The sequence below is a fragment of the Herpailurus yagouaroundi genome, unplaced genomic scaffold (genome assembly GCF_014898765.1).
Source record: "Herpailurus yagouaroundi ecotype Mexico unplaced genomic scaffold, PumYag 100, whole genome shotgun sequence".
Taxonomy (NCBI): Eukaryota; Metazoa; Chordata; class Mammalia; order Carnivora; family Felidae; genus Herpailurus; species Herpailurus yagouaroundi.
Window position 1 is genome coordinate 23,717,748 of NW_024412391.1, and position 15,858 is coordinate 23,733,605.

A 15,858-nucleotide genomic window follows, 5' to 3' on the forward strand; every position below is an offset into this window, starting at 1 on the left:
CCCCCCCCCCCCGCAGCCGTGTCTCACTCTTGCTTGTGCCAGTCTGCACAGGATCTACAAACAACATACCTTGTCCTTCCATATCCCCACCTTGCTCATGCTGGTTCCTCACAGAGCACGTTTTTCTTATCCCCTCCTTCGTCTGTTAATCCTTCTCATTTTTCGAAACTGCATAAATGCCCCTTCTTGAGAGAAATTATAGTTGAACCTCCCTCTTTTATTAGAATGTATTGCTTCTTTTTGTGAACTGTGTGTTCTAATGCATAGTACTTGTATCTCAATTTGGCACTGATGTTGTTCTGCCTTACATCAGAGAATTTCTTCTATTTTTCATGTATCTGTCTCCCCTTACTAGAGAATGAATCTTGAGGGCAATAGTATCTTGGTGCATCACCCAGCATCTAGCGCTGGGTCGTACGTGTAGACCGTCCACGCTGATTGAATGGAGAATGAATGTAGGTGACCAAGGATTAGTACTTTGACATGGAGAGAAAGAGTCGATTCATTCAAAGCTATATTAGTTGAAAAGCCACCAGTAGTCACCTATGAACAAATGCTGAGCTACTTTAACTAGGATAGTTGTCTCTTCATTTTCATTTTGATTTTTCCTAATGTTGGGAACTGCAAAGTTTTATTGTGTGTGTTTTAGCTATTTGACTTACTCATTCTTTGGGAAGATGGCTTATTTTGTTGTTGTGACTGAAGTTGTACACTGTATCCACAAAACCTTATTGGATTCCAGTTTATTGAACTGGTGAAAATTTAATTTGTTTGTTGTATTTTAATTCTCATTTCAGAATAATTGAGTAAAGATGGAGATATGGTTGTCTTTTGCCATTTGCTTAGCATCTAACTCCATTCACCAAAGGGTAACAAGTTTAACCCAACATTAGAATTATTTCTATAATCAGTATATTGGGAGGGGGGGTCTCGTGACATGAACTGTACTTCTTTCGGTGGTGAATTTTTTCATTTTTTCTACTGTTGATATAATAGCTTGATAGTGTCTAAATTTAGTTTTAGGTTGGATATATAGTACTGTTTTAGAAAAATAAAATGATCTTATTTCTAGCAAGGAAGAATGAAAAATTTTGCTCAGAATTATAGTTGAAATTACTAAAATACATTGTGATTTTTTTTGAAAACAAGTTTTTGTACAAAACTTATTGAGATAATTGTAGATTTGCATGTATTTGTGAGAAATAATATGGAGGGATCCTGCGTACCCTTTACACGGTTTCTCATATTGGTAACATCTTACAGAACTACCCCTAGTGTCACAACCAGGATAGCAACATGGATACAATCTGTGAGTTTTAGTTATGATTGCGTTTTCACACAGTGGTTCATTGTCAGGGTGGATACTTAACAACTAGTAAATATACTGAACGCAGACCAGATTATTGCACACGTTGCTGCCGTCAGGACTTACTGTTCTGTTGAGTTGATTAATTTTTACCCTTTCAGACTTAAACCACTGAAATAGTATATACATAAATTACTTGACGTTCTTAAAAACTTAAGTACAAAATAGTTCTGATTCCTGTAGTTTGACTTGTTGAAAGACGTTCATTGATTGAAACCAGATATGAAACAGAACTTCCAAGTGGATCCATTTTCTCAGCTCATCTGATGAGAATAGATAATGATTAAACCATTAACCTTTTTCTTGAAGAAGGTAATTCTAATTGGTATGTTACTTATTTTGTAGATATTGCAGACCTTTGTTTTTCAGTTATTTTAAATGATTTTTGAAAAAAATTGTTCAGTGATTACGTAAGCCATAAAAATAGCTGGTAATGTGAAAATTAAGCTCAGCTGATGTAAAAGATTTAGCAGTCAGCTTATTTAACTGTCCAAAGATGTGTCTTATCTAAACCATACAAAAGTCCATTTATCTTGATGCAATTAAATTTTGAGTAATTCGTGATAATTTTTCCACCATAAAAATAAAATGATTCCTGGCTGTTTATTTTCTTAACATGAAAAATTAACCCCCCCCCCCCCGCAAAAGAAACCAAATCAAAGATATTTACTATTGTTTGTTAAAGTGAAAAGTTGTATATAGTGAAAGAAATTAAGAATTAAAGCTATCAAGGTAGTTTGATGATTACAAGTTACAGGAAAGGAGGGCTTTTTATTAGTATGCTGTGCCCATACTACAAGTGGAAAACATTCTGTTTTATTTGTGAAAATTTACCTGTTTGACCTCCAGGTGTTAAATTCTCAGGATTGCAGACCTAGTAGAGGGATTTGGGTTTTGATAAATATTAGACAAAAATTAGCTTTCATCTGGTCTGGAGAGAAAAGTCTTTCACGAGACTTTTTTGTTTGTTTTAAATTTTATTTTTTGAGGGGCGCCTGGGTGGCTCGGTCAGTTGCGCGTCCGACTTTGGCTCAGGTCATGATCTCACAGCTCGTGGGTTCGAGCCTGCATCGGGCTCTGCGCTGACAGCTCAGAGCCTGGAGCCTGCTTCAGATTCTGTGTCTCCCTCTCTCTCTGCCCCTAACCCACTTGCATTCTGTCTCTGCCTCTCTCAAAAATAAACAAACATTAAAAAAAAATTTTTTAAGTTTATTTTTGGAGAGAGAGTGAGAGCGAGCAGGGTAAGGGCAGAGAGAGAGGGAGACCCAGGATCCAAAGTGCCTCCGCCTTGGCAACAGAGAGCCCCATGCAGGGCTTGAACTCATGAACCTGAGCTGAAGTCGAATACTTAACGGACTGAGCCCCTGTTTGTTTGTTTTTAAATCTTTAGCGACTTTTCTCCTTACTCTTAAAGTAAATGGAGTGATATTATGCATTTAAAAGCCTGATGATTAAAGAACTGGTTTTCTCAAAATCCTATCCCAGTAACGTTTTTTCAATTGAATAACATTTACTTTTTTTTTTTTTTTTTAATCTCTTAAATTCTACAAGCAAACTAGTTTGACCATTTTACTGGCTCATCCCTGGCTTTCCCTCTGCCTTTCTTTCCTCAGCCACACTCTTCTTTCTCTGAGTATCAGTTGATTACTGATGTCTCTGAAATTTTCTCATCACCCTTTTGACTTTAAATCCTCTCTCTGGGTGGCCTCATCATTTGTTAACTTTCCAGTTTGTATCTTCATCCCAGATCTCATTTAGAGCTGGCTTTTAGACTTTCTCACTTGGATCTTCTCCAAGAATCTAAAATTTGCAAGTCCAGCACAGAACTCATCATCCATCCCCTACATCTAGCTCCTCACTAGATGATGAGCATCTACCTGAGTGTGGAGGTGGTGTTTTTGCTCACTGGTTCATATGAACGAATAAATGAAAGCTTCTAAAGCCAAATGTCCAAGAGGTAAACTTGATTCCTCCTTTTCCACCATTCCTCCATCTGTTCCATTGCCAAGTCCCATCAGTGTTGCTTCCTTAGTTGTTCTGAACTGGTCTACTTGTTTCAAACCCAGTCATTACCTTTGTAGTGACTACAGAGGTGCCCTTTTTAACCTGGATTCCTTTAGCAATGTCCCAGTCCTTGTGGACACTTTGTCTCAAATCTTGAACCCTCTTCAGTCAGAAGGTTTGTTCTTAAAGCTCCCTATTCTGGCTTCCTGATCTGAGCAGGATGAGCAGTTTTTTATACATGTGATCAGAAGACCTCAGACATTTCCCATTTTGCAATGCAATATGAGTTTGGGTGAGATATGACTTTGAAAACTAGCTCTGCCAATTATTAATTATGTCTTGGAACAAATCAAATCAGTAAACTTCTGGGTTCCCAGTTTCTCTGTTTTTGAAACAGAGATGATGATTAAGTCAGTAATGCATGCAAAAGTACTTGGTGGATAGATTGCCCAGCATATGTGAATGAGCTATGTTATATCACCCCTGTTCTGATCCCCGAGTTTTCCCTGTATCTTGTTACCATAAGTTAGGTATACCAGAATTCCTGATTGAACAGTGTTCTTCTGTAAATATCTTAACACCTGAGTCTGCAAATATGTGTTTATTCAGGACAGAAGTGAAATTGAGAATGTCTAGTGTTCATGCTGCTAATCACTGGTTGTTAATCATTGTCTCAGCTTTCCTTTCCTTATTTACACAAGTGAGAGCATTGGACCAGATGATCTCTAGAATGATGTTTCCCTTACTTCTATGACATAATGAAGGAAATTGAAAGAATGAGCTCAGGAGTCCCAGTACTCTAATATAATAACTGGTCATTTGTTTTTGTTAAGTCTTTGTCCTTATCCGTGAATTTTTTTCGTACTTACAGACAAGGTTTGCTTTCTGCTTTATTTCATGCGTTAGACTTTCCCCACGTTACTCCGCTTCCTTTGTGACTTCAGGGGCATATAATATTCTCAGTGTTTTATAGAGTTAGTGAGCCTTCACTTACTTGGTCGTTTTTTCTTAAACATTTGCATATTATTTTTCAGCTTTAACTTTCTGTTCTCCACTTTGAGTTCTGGACTTACAGGAAATTCTCAATCATCTAAAATAATACAGAACTAAGAACCAAGTGACTATTTATAGTCAAACAGCTGGCAGATATTTATGACACTGCATGCTTATTAGCCAAATCCGGAAATGGCTGCCCACAATACTGTTGATGATTTAAACTGAATCCCCTAGGCTGGGATCAGATGCGAGTGCTTTTAAAAAGCTCTCAGTGTAAGTGGCTAGATTGCGATCTACTTCATTAAAGTTAAGATTTGATCACAAGATTCTGGCTTCCTTGAGCCAATAAATTATAACAGTCTTGGTAACTGACCTTAATTTTTTTTAAATATGCCCAGTACACTTCTATTTTAGAGAAATTGAGTTCCTCACCACCACCACCCATCTTATGTTCTTCCACCCCCAGATTTCCTAGCCTAACCACCAAGACCATTTCATGTATATTCTCCAGCATTTCATATGCGTGTGTACACAGCACCCTATAGCAGCAGCCACTTAAAATTTTTTTTCACGTTTTTTTATTTTTGAGAGACAGAGGGAGACAGAGCGTGAGCAGGGGAGGGGTAGAGAGAGAGGGAGATCCAGAATCCAAAGCAGGCTTCAGGCTCTGAGCTGTCAGCACAGAGCCCAACATGGGGATTGAACCCATGAACTGTGAGATCCTGACCTGAGCCGAAGTCTGACGCTTAACCGACTGAGCCACCCAGGTGCCTCTAGGCAGCAGCCACTTTTAAACACTGTAATAGTCGACAAGTATATACTTAAAGTCATTTAAGGAGAAGTTTCAAATAGTGTATGGTATCAGGTATATGTGAAATCTAAAAAGGACAGACTCAGAGAAACAGATTAAAATAGTGGTTACCAGGGGTTGGGAAGGAGGTAAGGGGAGACATTGCTCAAAGGGTCTGAACTCCCAGTTATAAGATTTAAAAGTTTGGGAATCTAATATAGCGAGGTGATCATAGCTAATACTAACTAGTATGTGATACTACTCTATACTTGAATGTTGATTAGAGAGTAAATCTTAAATGTTCTCACCACAAAAAAGAAATGGTTACTATGTGATGGGATGGACGTGGTAGCTAATATATAACGGTTATCATTTAGCAGTTTATGCATGTATCAAATCAACATGTTGTATGCCTAAAGTTATACAATGTTACATGTCAATTATGTCTCAAGAAAGCTGGCAAAAAATTGAAAAATAAATTTAAAAAGAAGTTAAATTTGTAGAGTAACTTTCTGATTGGGATTTAAATTTATAAGTAGAAATAAAAATAAAATGTAAAGATAAGAATAAAATGTTCTATCAGTAGTAGAATACTACCATCCGTAATTCCTCTGCATAATTGTTTATAGTGAGTTTTGTAGCCTGAAGTCACTTTTTCACTTTTTCTCTAGAGCAGTAGTATGTTTTATTTATTGTATACTGAGCAATAATTCAAGCACATTCATTTTTATAGTCCTGTTAGTGCCAAATATGTTTAATATGTGGATACTTGCCAACAGCTTTATTCCTTCTAGCAAAGATAACTTTTTCTTTTTTTTCCTAGCAAGGTCAGCATTGGACACAGCAGTGCGTTGTAAGTATTGCATCTCAATATTTTGCAGATGGTTTATTCTATTTTATCCTATGTGTATGAGCACTTACATTCAAACAATGGGGATATTTCAATGTGAGCAAAATCGATTTAGAAATTTTTAAAGTTATAAGGATGCTATTTGAATAGCTCAATATTCTACATATATAATAGTATTCATAATGGATATTTTGTTAACATTTTTTAGGTTCAGTAATATAAGTGCAGAAAATGTGTAAAAGAATTCCTCGTTAGAACTAGAATGTAAACAGATACTCAGTGATGTGTTAGGCTTTTTACTGGTTCTAGAGGTAACCATGTGTTGTGTGTGCATGAACTAACTAGAAGTGTAAAGTAACAATTCAAAACCTCTCCTGTACTGAATTTTAAAAATAAAAATAATTAGATAAAATACATATACCTTCATCAAGATCAACTGATATATTTATGTCAGTTATTAGCTTGTTTCCCAGGAGGTTCAGTGTTTTGTTTTGAGGTTCTTTGAAACCCTCAGGGTAAAAAAAGGCATGTATTTTAAGATATGTCTATCTCGGTGTTTTTACATAATGCTCTTTTTGGTTTAAGACCTGAAACAAACTGACTCTAGAGTCTATTAACACTTTTAAAAAAAAATTTCTCCCCAAAGCTACAAAACCTCCCAGATATAAATGTGGAATCTCAAAAGCTTGCCCTGAGAAGCATTTTGCTTTTAAAATGGCAAGTGGAGCAGCCAATGTGGTGGGACCCAAAATCTGTCTGGAAGACAATGTGTAAGTATTTACCAGTTTGGAAGTATCTGGCGTGCCAGTAAATTTTAGCAAATTGAACCTGAGTCTAATGGATCTTTGGAAAATGTATTGGGCATGTTTTACTAAAGAAAAGTGATTTCAGTTTTCATTACACAGTTTTTTTCTCCCACACGTTTAAAGAGTCTTAAAATTCTGAGATTTCATATTAGAGTGACGTAAGAACACAGCATTTGTCTAGCTTCACGTGAAGATGAGGGAGTTCCTCCGTGTGAATTGTCTAGATCTGTGCTGTCCCATCTGGAGGCATAGACACATGTGACTATTTAATTCTGATTCTTAAATAGTAGGGGGAAGGTTAATTCATTTACATTAATTAAAATTAAAAGTTCAGTTCCCCAGTCAACGAGCCACATTTCAAGGGCTGAGTAGCCGTACATGGCTTGTGCCTACCAAACTGAACACAAAGCATTTCCACCCTTGAAAAAAGTCCCTTTTGACAGCACTGCCCTAGATAATGAACGCTTTATCTTACAAACATCTTTCATTTTGGGGCGCCTGGGTGGCTCATTCGGTTAACCCTCTGACTCTTGGCTTCAGCTCAGGTTACAATCTCATGGTTCATGAGACCAAGCCCCACATCAGGTTCTACACTGACAGTGCAGAGCCTGCAATTAATAGGAAAAAAGAAAAACATCTTTTGTTTTAAATGTCCAAATGCTGCTTGTTGACATGTGAAATAATCCAGTAATAACCTCAAGCCTGTTGTGATACTGAACTGTTTGCCACTAAGCTGAATGGTTTTCTATACTCAGATGCTCTACAGTTTTTAAGTAGTGTTGACTGTCACTTGTAGGTGAAGTTCGTGTCTCCGAAATCACAAGGCCTGCTTTCAGTTGGTTGCTTTTAATCTGCTCTTTCTTGGAAAATTAAATACATGAGCTTATTTAAATTTCATGTTAAAATAATAGACATGCCATTAATTTGTAGAGTAAAGAGTTAATTTTATAGTAGGAGGAAACAGAAGCAGTTTCTCCCTGCAGTTTGTGTCTTTTTTTTTTTTTCCTAACTTTATTTATTTATTTTAGGGCACACATGGGGAAGGGCCATAGAGGGAGAGAGAGAATTCCAAGCAGGCTCCATGCTGTCAGCCTAGAGACCAACACAGGGCTCAGGTCCAATCCCATGTACTATGAGACCATGACCTGAGCAGAAATCAAGAGACACTCAACTGACTGAGCCACCCAGGTGCCCCTGTGTGTCTTTTCTTTTTGATGTAGAAGCTCTTGAATTTTTATCCTAAGCCCTTTTTCAGTTAGCTATGGGCATTATTTAGCCTCTTAGAATAATGCTTTTCCTGTAATTAAAGGCTTGAGCTAGATGATCTTTAAAGTTCCTGTTCATTTCCTTTCTTTTCCCTCATGCTAGTTATAATCCATTGTTAATCCATCACTGTCTTCTGACTTCCCATAATAGTCCTATTTTACTGAATTATGTAACAAGGAACTTGGATGTTAGAAGTTCAACAGACTTAGAAGTTTGCAGATTTTACATTAAATCATACCCTTCCCATTAACTTAGAAGGTTTCCGTTCCCCTTTTCACCTTATTTGGCTAAGGAGGCCTCAAGTTTGATTCGGAATCATAGGTAGGAATTTCTCTTAGAATGCCTAACCCATGGTAGACTTTCTTTGGAGACTTCCTCTGCCACCTCGCTCCCCCCATGAAGCATGTTAGTTTTAATACAAAGAAGAGATCAAAGTTGTTTTACCAGCAGGTTCTCTATTTATAGATTGTATAGGTCAAAAAGAAGAGAGTATATATAGAGGCAGTGGAATTTGGCACAGTAAATACTAGGCTCCTAGCCAAAGAATTTGGTTCTAGCATGGTGGGCATGTCATGTGGAATTTGTATTTCAGTTTCTTTAACTGTAAAATTGAAGCAGGCCTCCTATCCATCCTCATTTCAGGAATCATTCTGATACTCAGGAGAAATTAAATAATTGATGGGATTTTAGAGCTATGCATGAAGCCCCAAAATCTAGTCTTCAAGAAGGACTGAATAATTGGCCAGGGATCCCTACTGAAAAAACCGTGGGGACAGTTCACAGTCCAGTACTTTGTCTCATATGTTCTGTTTCTGTATTGAAAGTTGTTGCAACAAAGAATTTAAACAAAGACCCTGACTTCCTTAGCATCATTCGTTCAGTTATTCAGCAAGCATTTATTGAGCATAGTCCCTGCTGTCATGAAACTCAGTCTAGTAGGAGAGACAGACATTTAAGGAGTAAATGCACATCAGTCATCGCAGACTGTGGCACAAGCTGTGCAGAGCTGGGTGACGAAGACTCTTGGGGATGAGTGATAGGAAGATTGAGGAATGAGGGCCAGGGCAGTAGCAGCTGAAGGGTCATGAAGGTAAAGAGGTGAGGTCTTTTCTTTCTTTTTGTTTTTAAGTTCATTTATTTTTTTAGTAATCTCTACCCCCAACATCGGGCTTGAACTCACGACCGACCGAGCCAGCCAGGTGCCCCGGTGTCCCTTTCTGAGTGTTGAGTCATTGAAGGTTTTCAGATTCTGGCATGCCATGATTTCACTGATGTTGAAAAAATCACCTGACTGATGTGTAAAATGATTAGAACAGTTGGAAGGCCATCACTGCCAAGGTTCTTTGACACTGCCCCTCCTCCCAGTAGTAACAGAGGTTTTTTTATGTGTATTCACTAAATATATAAGTAGACAGTAAAAATACATAAATAGAAACTTTACTATTTTCCTGCACATGTCCTGAGTACCTGCGCACTCATTTCGGAGGCCACTAGTTCAGATCAGTGCTTTTCAGTGGGACATTTGTCAAGGTCTATAGACATTATGGGATGGTATAGCTATAGAGGCAGTACTCGTAAAGACTGGGATGCTCTTAAACACCCTCCAGTGAAGCCAGGCAGCCTTTACACATGAATTATCAGGTCCATAATGTCATCATAGACTAAATTTGAGAAACCTCAGTACAGACAAAAGAGGATAGTTAAGATCAGGGTGGTGGTTATGGCTTTAAGGACAGGTTGGATGCATCAAGATACATTACGGAGATTAACATAAATTTCAGACTTCTCATTAGTTTGTAATAGAAAATCCTGGGGATAAACATCAAATGTCACACACTACAGGAATTGTAGCTTCTTTTTATTTTGCATTAGAGAGCCCACAGAATTTACTTATGTTCAAGGTATAGCTCTTATTTTAGGCATATACTCATCTGATTTCAGTTTATATGACATTGATATTAGGATAATACCTCACCTTTTATTGTGGTCTTAATGTTTGGTGTACGAATATACAGCAGTGATTTTCAGAGATTTATTTATTTGTGTACATTGAGAGGCCAGATAGTATTTTTGGCTGTGAGGATCAAGAGGTAAAATCAAGGATAGTGTATAAGTACTTAAAAAATCATTTAAAATATAACCATTTAAAAATACAAAAACCATTCTAAGCTCATAAATGATAAAACTAAAGTAACCAAGCAGTTGGATAGATTTGTCCTGTGGGCTATAGGTTTGTTAAAGCCTGCTCTAAACTAACCATTTTAAGATGTAGCAGTTAAAACATAGAGTAGGTATTTGAAGCAAAACTGTGCTCAAAGATGTAGAATCTTTCTATAGATTATGTAATATTTTCTTTAGATTTTTGTCTGGAGGCGTGGAATGGTAGTAGGGGGAACCTTCATATTCGTGAAAGATAAAATATTTCAAATTGTGTGAGTAAGAGGGAGTAAGTAGCCTTTATACATTTAAAAATCTTGAGTAGTTTGTCATTTGCTATTGCAGGTTTTCCCTGATTGAATTCCTTGTTAAAAATCGATTAGCTACTGCCCTCTTGTGGGAAGCCTATGGCATAGTGCTTCTTTGTGGCTGTTATTTCTTAGCTCTGTGAAAGACACAGCAGCATACTAACCCCATGATGATTCTACTTGGAGAAGACACTGCGATACTTAATTGTTAATGTAACAGGTTAATCACACTATCGCTTCTTAACATTAATGATGGAGTTTACTTATCTCACATATTTCTGAAGGTAGCAGAGCAAATACATTTTGAAATTCCCTCTTTTGGGCAGCACTTTTAGTGGGTTTCCTTATGACTCACCTTTCAGAACTGCTTGTGAAAAAAGTCTATGCTTTATTACATGTAAATTTTAGAGAATGAAAAGTGGGATTTTGAAGGCAGATATGTAACCCATATGGGTAGATAAATAGTTAAATGCTACTAAGCTTTTCAAAATCAGATTTTTATACTTTTCCTGTATGAATCTTCAAGTAGAGTTTTTTTTTTTAACTTTTTATTTTGAAATAATTACAGAAATCACGGGAGATTGCAAAGATCATACAGAGCCGTCCTGCATACTCTATACCCAGTTTCCCCTATGGTTATATCTTAGAGTACACCATCAAAAACAGGAAATTGACATTGGTACAGTGTGTGTATGTGTAGTTCTGTGTCATTTTGTGACACGTGTAGGTACACGTAGCCAGTAAGCAGTTGGGATACAGAATTATTGTATCTCCACAAAGAGCTCTTTCATGCTATGCTGTTACAGTCACCTCCATCATCACTGACATCTGGCAACCACTAATCTGTTTGTCATTTCTATTATTTTGATGTTTTGAGAATGCTATATAAATAGAATCATACAACGTGTGACCAGATGGGATTGGTTATTTCACTCAGCATGATGCTCTTGAAACATCGGTGCCTGTTAAATCCCTTCTTTTTTATTGCTGAGTAATAGTCTGTGTTATGGATGCAACACAGTTTATGCATCACCTGTTGTGCTCGGCCAAACAATTTCATCGTTTCCGGTGTGTGGTAAGCATATGTTTAATTCTGTAAGAAACTGCCAAACATTTTCCACAATGACTGCACCATTTTACATTCCCACTGGCAATGTATGAGAGATCCAATTTCTCTATATACTTGCCAGAATTTGGTGCTATTACTATTTTTTATTTTAGCTCTTCAAATAGATGTGTAGTGATATCTCAATTTTATTGCTAGTGATGCTGAACATATTTTAATGTGCTTTTTTTTTTTTTTGCCACCTGTATATCCTCTTCAGTGAAGTATCTATTCATGTCTTTGTCCATCTTTTAATTCGGTTGTTTTTGTTTGTTTGTTTTTTATTGTTACACTTTGGGAGTTTTTGAAATATATTCTAGGTATGAATCCTATTGTCAGATATGTGGCTTGAGACTATTTTCTTACAGTGTATAGCTCATCTAGACATCCCTTTCGCTGGGATGTTTTGTATGGCCAAAGTTTTTAATTTTGATAAGTTCCAGTTTATTGATTTATTTTTCTTTCATGGATATGCTTTGTTGTTTATGGATTGCTGTCATGTCTGTCACTCACTCGCCGAACCGTAGGTTTCAAACATTTTCCTCTGCATGATCTTCCAAAGCTTTTAGTTTTATGTTTTATATTTATATATTTAAATCTGTGATCCATCCTACATTAATCTTTGAATAAAGTACGAGATGTAGGTTGAGGCTCAGTTTTGGCCTATGAATATCTAGTTGCTTCAGCACAATTTGTTGGAATGACTTTCCTCCTCCATTGAATTGCTTTTGCTCCTTTGTTAAAAAACAAGTTGGCTGTGTTTCCACTGGTGCATTTCTTTTGTTCCACTTGGTTTTGGGTTCTCCATTCATTCCATTGATCCACTAATTTATCCACTAATACCACATGCTCTTGATTATATAGTTATAGAGTAAGTCTTTAAGTGGCGTAGAATGATTCCTCCCATTTTTCTTTCTTTCTTTTCTTTTCTTTTCTTTCTTTCTTTCTTTCTTTCTTTCTTTCTTTCTCTCTCTCTCTCTCTCTCTCTCTTTCTTTCTTTCTTTCTTTCTTTCTTTCTTTCTTTCTTTCTTTCTTTCTTTCTTTTCAAAATTAGCTATTCTAATTTCTTTGCCTTTCCATATACATTTTAGAATAACCTTGCCTCTGAGGCACCTGGGTGGCTCAGTTGGATAAGCATCTGACTTCGGCTGAGGTCATGATCTTGAGCCCCACATCAGGCTCTTGCACTGGCAGTGTGGAGCCTGCTTAGGATTTTCTCTCTCTTTCCCTCTCTCTCTGCCCCTCCCCTGTTGGCCCACACGCACACACGTGCATGTGCTCTCTGTCTCTCTCAAAATAAATAAAAAAAATTAAAGAATAACATTGCCTCTGTACACAAAAAACCTTGCCAGGATTTTGTTAGGAGTTGTGTTAAATCTGTATATTGATTTTTGGAGAGAATTGACCATCTTTACTATGTTGAGTCTTTCAGTTGATGAATATGGCGTTTCTCTTTAAATATTCTTTGTTATCTTTCATTACCATGTTGTGGGTTTCAGCTTACAAGTCCTATACATACTTTATTAGATTTATACCTAAGTGTCCCCATTTTTTGAGCAATTGTAGATGTCTTTGTATTTTTAATTCCAGTTTTTATATGTTCATTGTTAGTATGTAGACACAGTTGGTTTTCATGTGTTGGTCTTGTATCTTATAACCTTGCTGAATTAATTTATCCTAATTCTATTACTTCTGTTACTTTCCTTTTCTTGGTTTTTTGCTTTGGCTAGGATTTCCAGTACTATGTTGAATACTAATGGTAAGAATGGACATACTTGACTTGTTCCTCATCTTAAGGGGAAAGTGTTGTCCTTCACCGTCAAGTATGATGGTAGGTGTAGATTTTTGCAGATGTTCTCTATCAAGTTTAAGAAGTCCTCTATTACCGGAGTTTTGAGACTTTTATCATGAATGGGTGTTGAATTTTGTCAAACACATGTTCTGTATTGAGATGACCATGTGATTTTTCTTAAACCTATTAATATAGTAGATTATATCAATTGTTCAAATATTGAAATAACTGTGTTTCTGTAGGCTAAGCCTGACTTGGTCATAGTTCATGATTTTTTTTAATATAATGCTGAATTCTACTTACTAAATGTTTTGTTAATGAGGATTTTTGCCTGTATATTAATGTTGGTTTGTAGTTTTCTTGTAATGTCTTACTCTGGTTTGGGTATTATTATAATATTGGCTTTATAAAATAAATTTGGAAGTATTAAATTTTCTGAAAGAGTTTGTGTGGAAGTAGTGTTAATTCTTTTTTTAAACATTTGGTAGAACTCTCCAGTGAAACCATCTAGGCTTGGAGATTTTCTGGTGAGGTGAGTTTATAAACTATGAATTCACTATCTTTAATGGTTACAGGACTATTTAAACAATCTATTTCATAATGGATGAGTTGTGTTAGTTTATACATTCTGAGGACTTGGATCTAACTCATTTGAGTTGTCAGATTCACATGTGTAAAATTGTTCATAGTCTTTATCCTTTTGATGTCTGCGGGGTCTATAGTGATATCCCACTTCACTCTTGGTATTAGTGATTTATTCTCTGTCAGTCTTACTAAAGGTTTAATTTTATTGATCTTTTTAAAGAACCAGCTTTTTGTTTCATTGATTTCTCATCTTTATTTTTTTTTTCTTCTGCTTGTTTTAGGTTTATGGCATTCTTTTTGGTTACTTGAGATGGGAACTTAGGTGATTAATTTGAAGCTTTTTCTTTTTTAATTTAAGCATGGAGTGCTATAAATTCCTTTCTCAGTACTCTTTTAGCTATGCCTCACAAATTTTAATAAGTTGTATGTGCATTCATTTCTGTGTGTCTTTTAATTTCCCTTCAGACTTCCTCTTCGACCCGTGGATTATTGAGAACTATGTTCTTTAGTTTCCAAGTGTTTGGAGGTTTTCCTGTTATCTTTCTGTTACTGATTTCATTGTGGTTGGAGAACACACTTGGTATGATTTCAATTCTTTTAAAAATGTTGAGGTTTATTTTGTGGCCCATGATATGGTCTACCTTTAGTATATGTTCCATGCACACTTGAAAAAAATGTGTATTCTGCCCTTGTTGGGTAGAATGTTCTTTAAATGTCAGGTAGACCCGTTGGTTAATGCTGTGGTTGAGTTCTTCTGTACCTTTGGTAATTTTCTGTCTGTCAGTTGTTGAGAGAGGGCTGTTGACATGTCCAAGTGTAACTGTACATTTGTCTCTTTCTCCTGTCGGTTTTGATTCACATAGTGTGTACCTCAGTTGTTTGCTGTATACACATTAAGGTTTACTGTGTCTTGCTAAAGTGACCCTGTGATCATTATATGTCTTTCTCTGTGTCTCTGGTAATTTTCTTTGCTCTGAAGTCTATTTAATTGATAATTATATAGCCACTCCTTTGTGTAAACAGCTTTATTGAGATATAATTCACATGCTGTACAATTCACTCATTTAAAGTATACAGTCAGTGGTTTTTAGTGTATTCACAGGTACACTACAGTCAGGTTTTTGTTTTTGTTTTTGTTTTTTTGTTCCTTTTTTTGGTAGGGGAGAGAGTGTGCATATGTGAGCCAGGGGAGGGGCAGAGAGGGAGACAGAGGCTCTGAAGCAGGGCTCAAACTCACAAACCCTCAGGTCATGACCTGAGCCCAAGTCGAATGCTTAACCGAGTGAGCCACCTGGCACCCCTCGAACATTTTTATACCTCAGAAAGGAATTGTGTCCTTCAGCTATTGCCCTTCCACCCCATTCCCATCCCCTTCCACTCCCTTCTCCCCTGCCCCCCACCAGCCGTAAGTAGCCACACTTCATTTGCTATCTCTATAGATTTACCTCTTCTGGACATATTACATAGAAGGTTTTACATGATAGGTAACTTTTTTGTCATCAGTGTCCTCACTTAGCACAGTGTTTCCAAGGTTCATCCATGTTAGGGTTTTTGATTAGTACTTCATTCCTTTTTATGATGGAGTCATTCTCCATTGTGTACATGTATCACATTTTGTTTATTCATTCATCAGTTGATGGACATTTGGTTTGTCTCCACTTTTGGGCTATTGTGAACAATGTTTCTTTCTTTAAAAAATTTATTTAAATTTTAGTAGTTAACATACAGTACAATATTGGTTTCTGGAATAGAATTCAGTGATTCATCGCTAACTTACACCACCAGTGTTCATCACAAGTGCCCTCCTTAATACCCATCACCCATCTAGCTCAT

The 15,858-nt window shown here is 36.6% G+C and overlaps 1 protein-coding gene across 2 annotated transcripts in view; it reads left to right on the plus strand.

Annotated features, from left to right (window-relative positions):
- The window catches only part of FAM3C (FAM3 metabolism regulating signaling molecule C), a 65,223-nt gene that overhangs the window by 27,424 nt on the left and 21,941 nt on the right, over positions 1-15,858 (plus strand). For both annotated transcript variants that reach the window (XM_040472134.1, XM_040472133.1), the window contains exons 4-5: positions 5,980-6,009; positions 6,653-6,776. In XM_040472134.1, the coding sequence (XP_040328068.1) occupies positions 5,980-6,009; positions 6,653-6,776 (154 nt within the window). The remainder of the gene's footprint in view (positions 1-5,979; positions 6,010-6,652; positions 6,777-15,858) is intronic.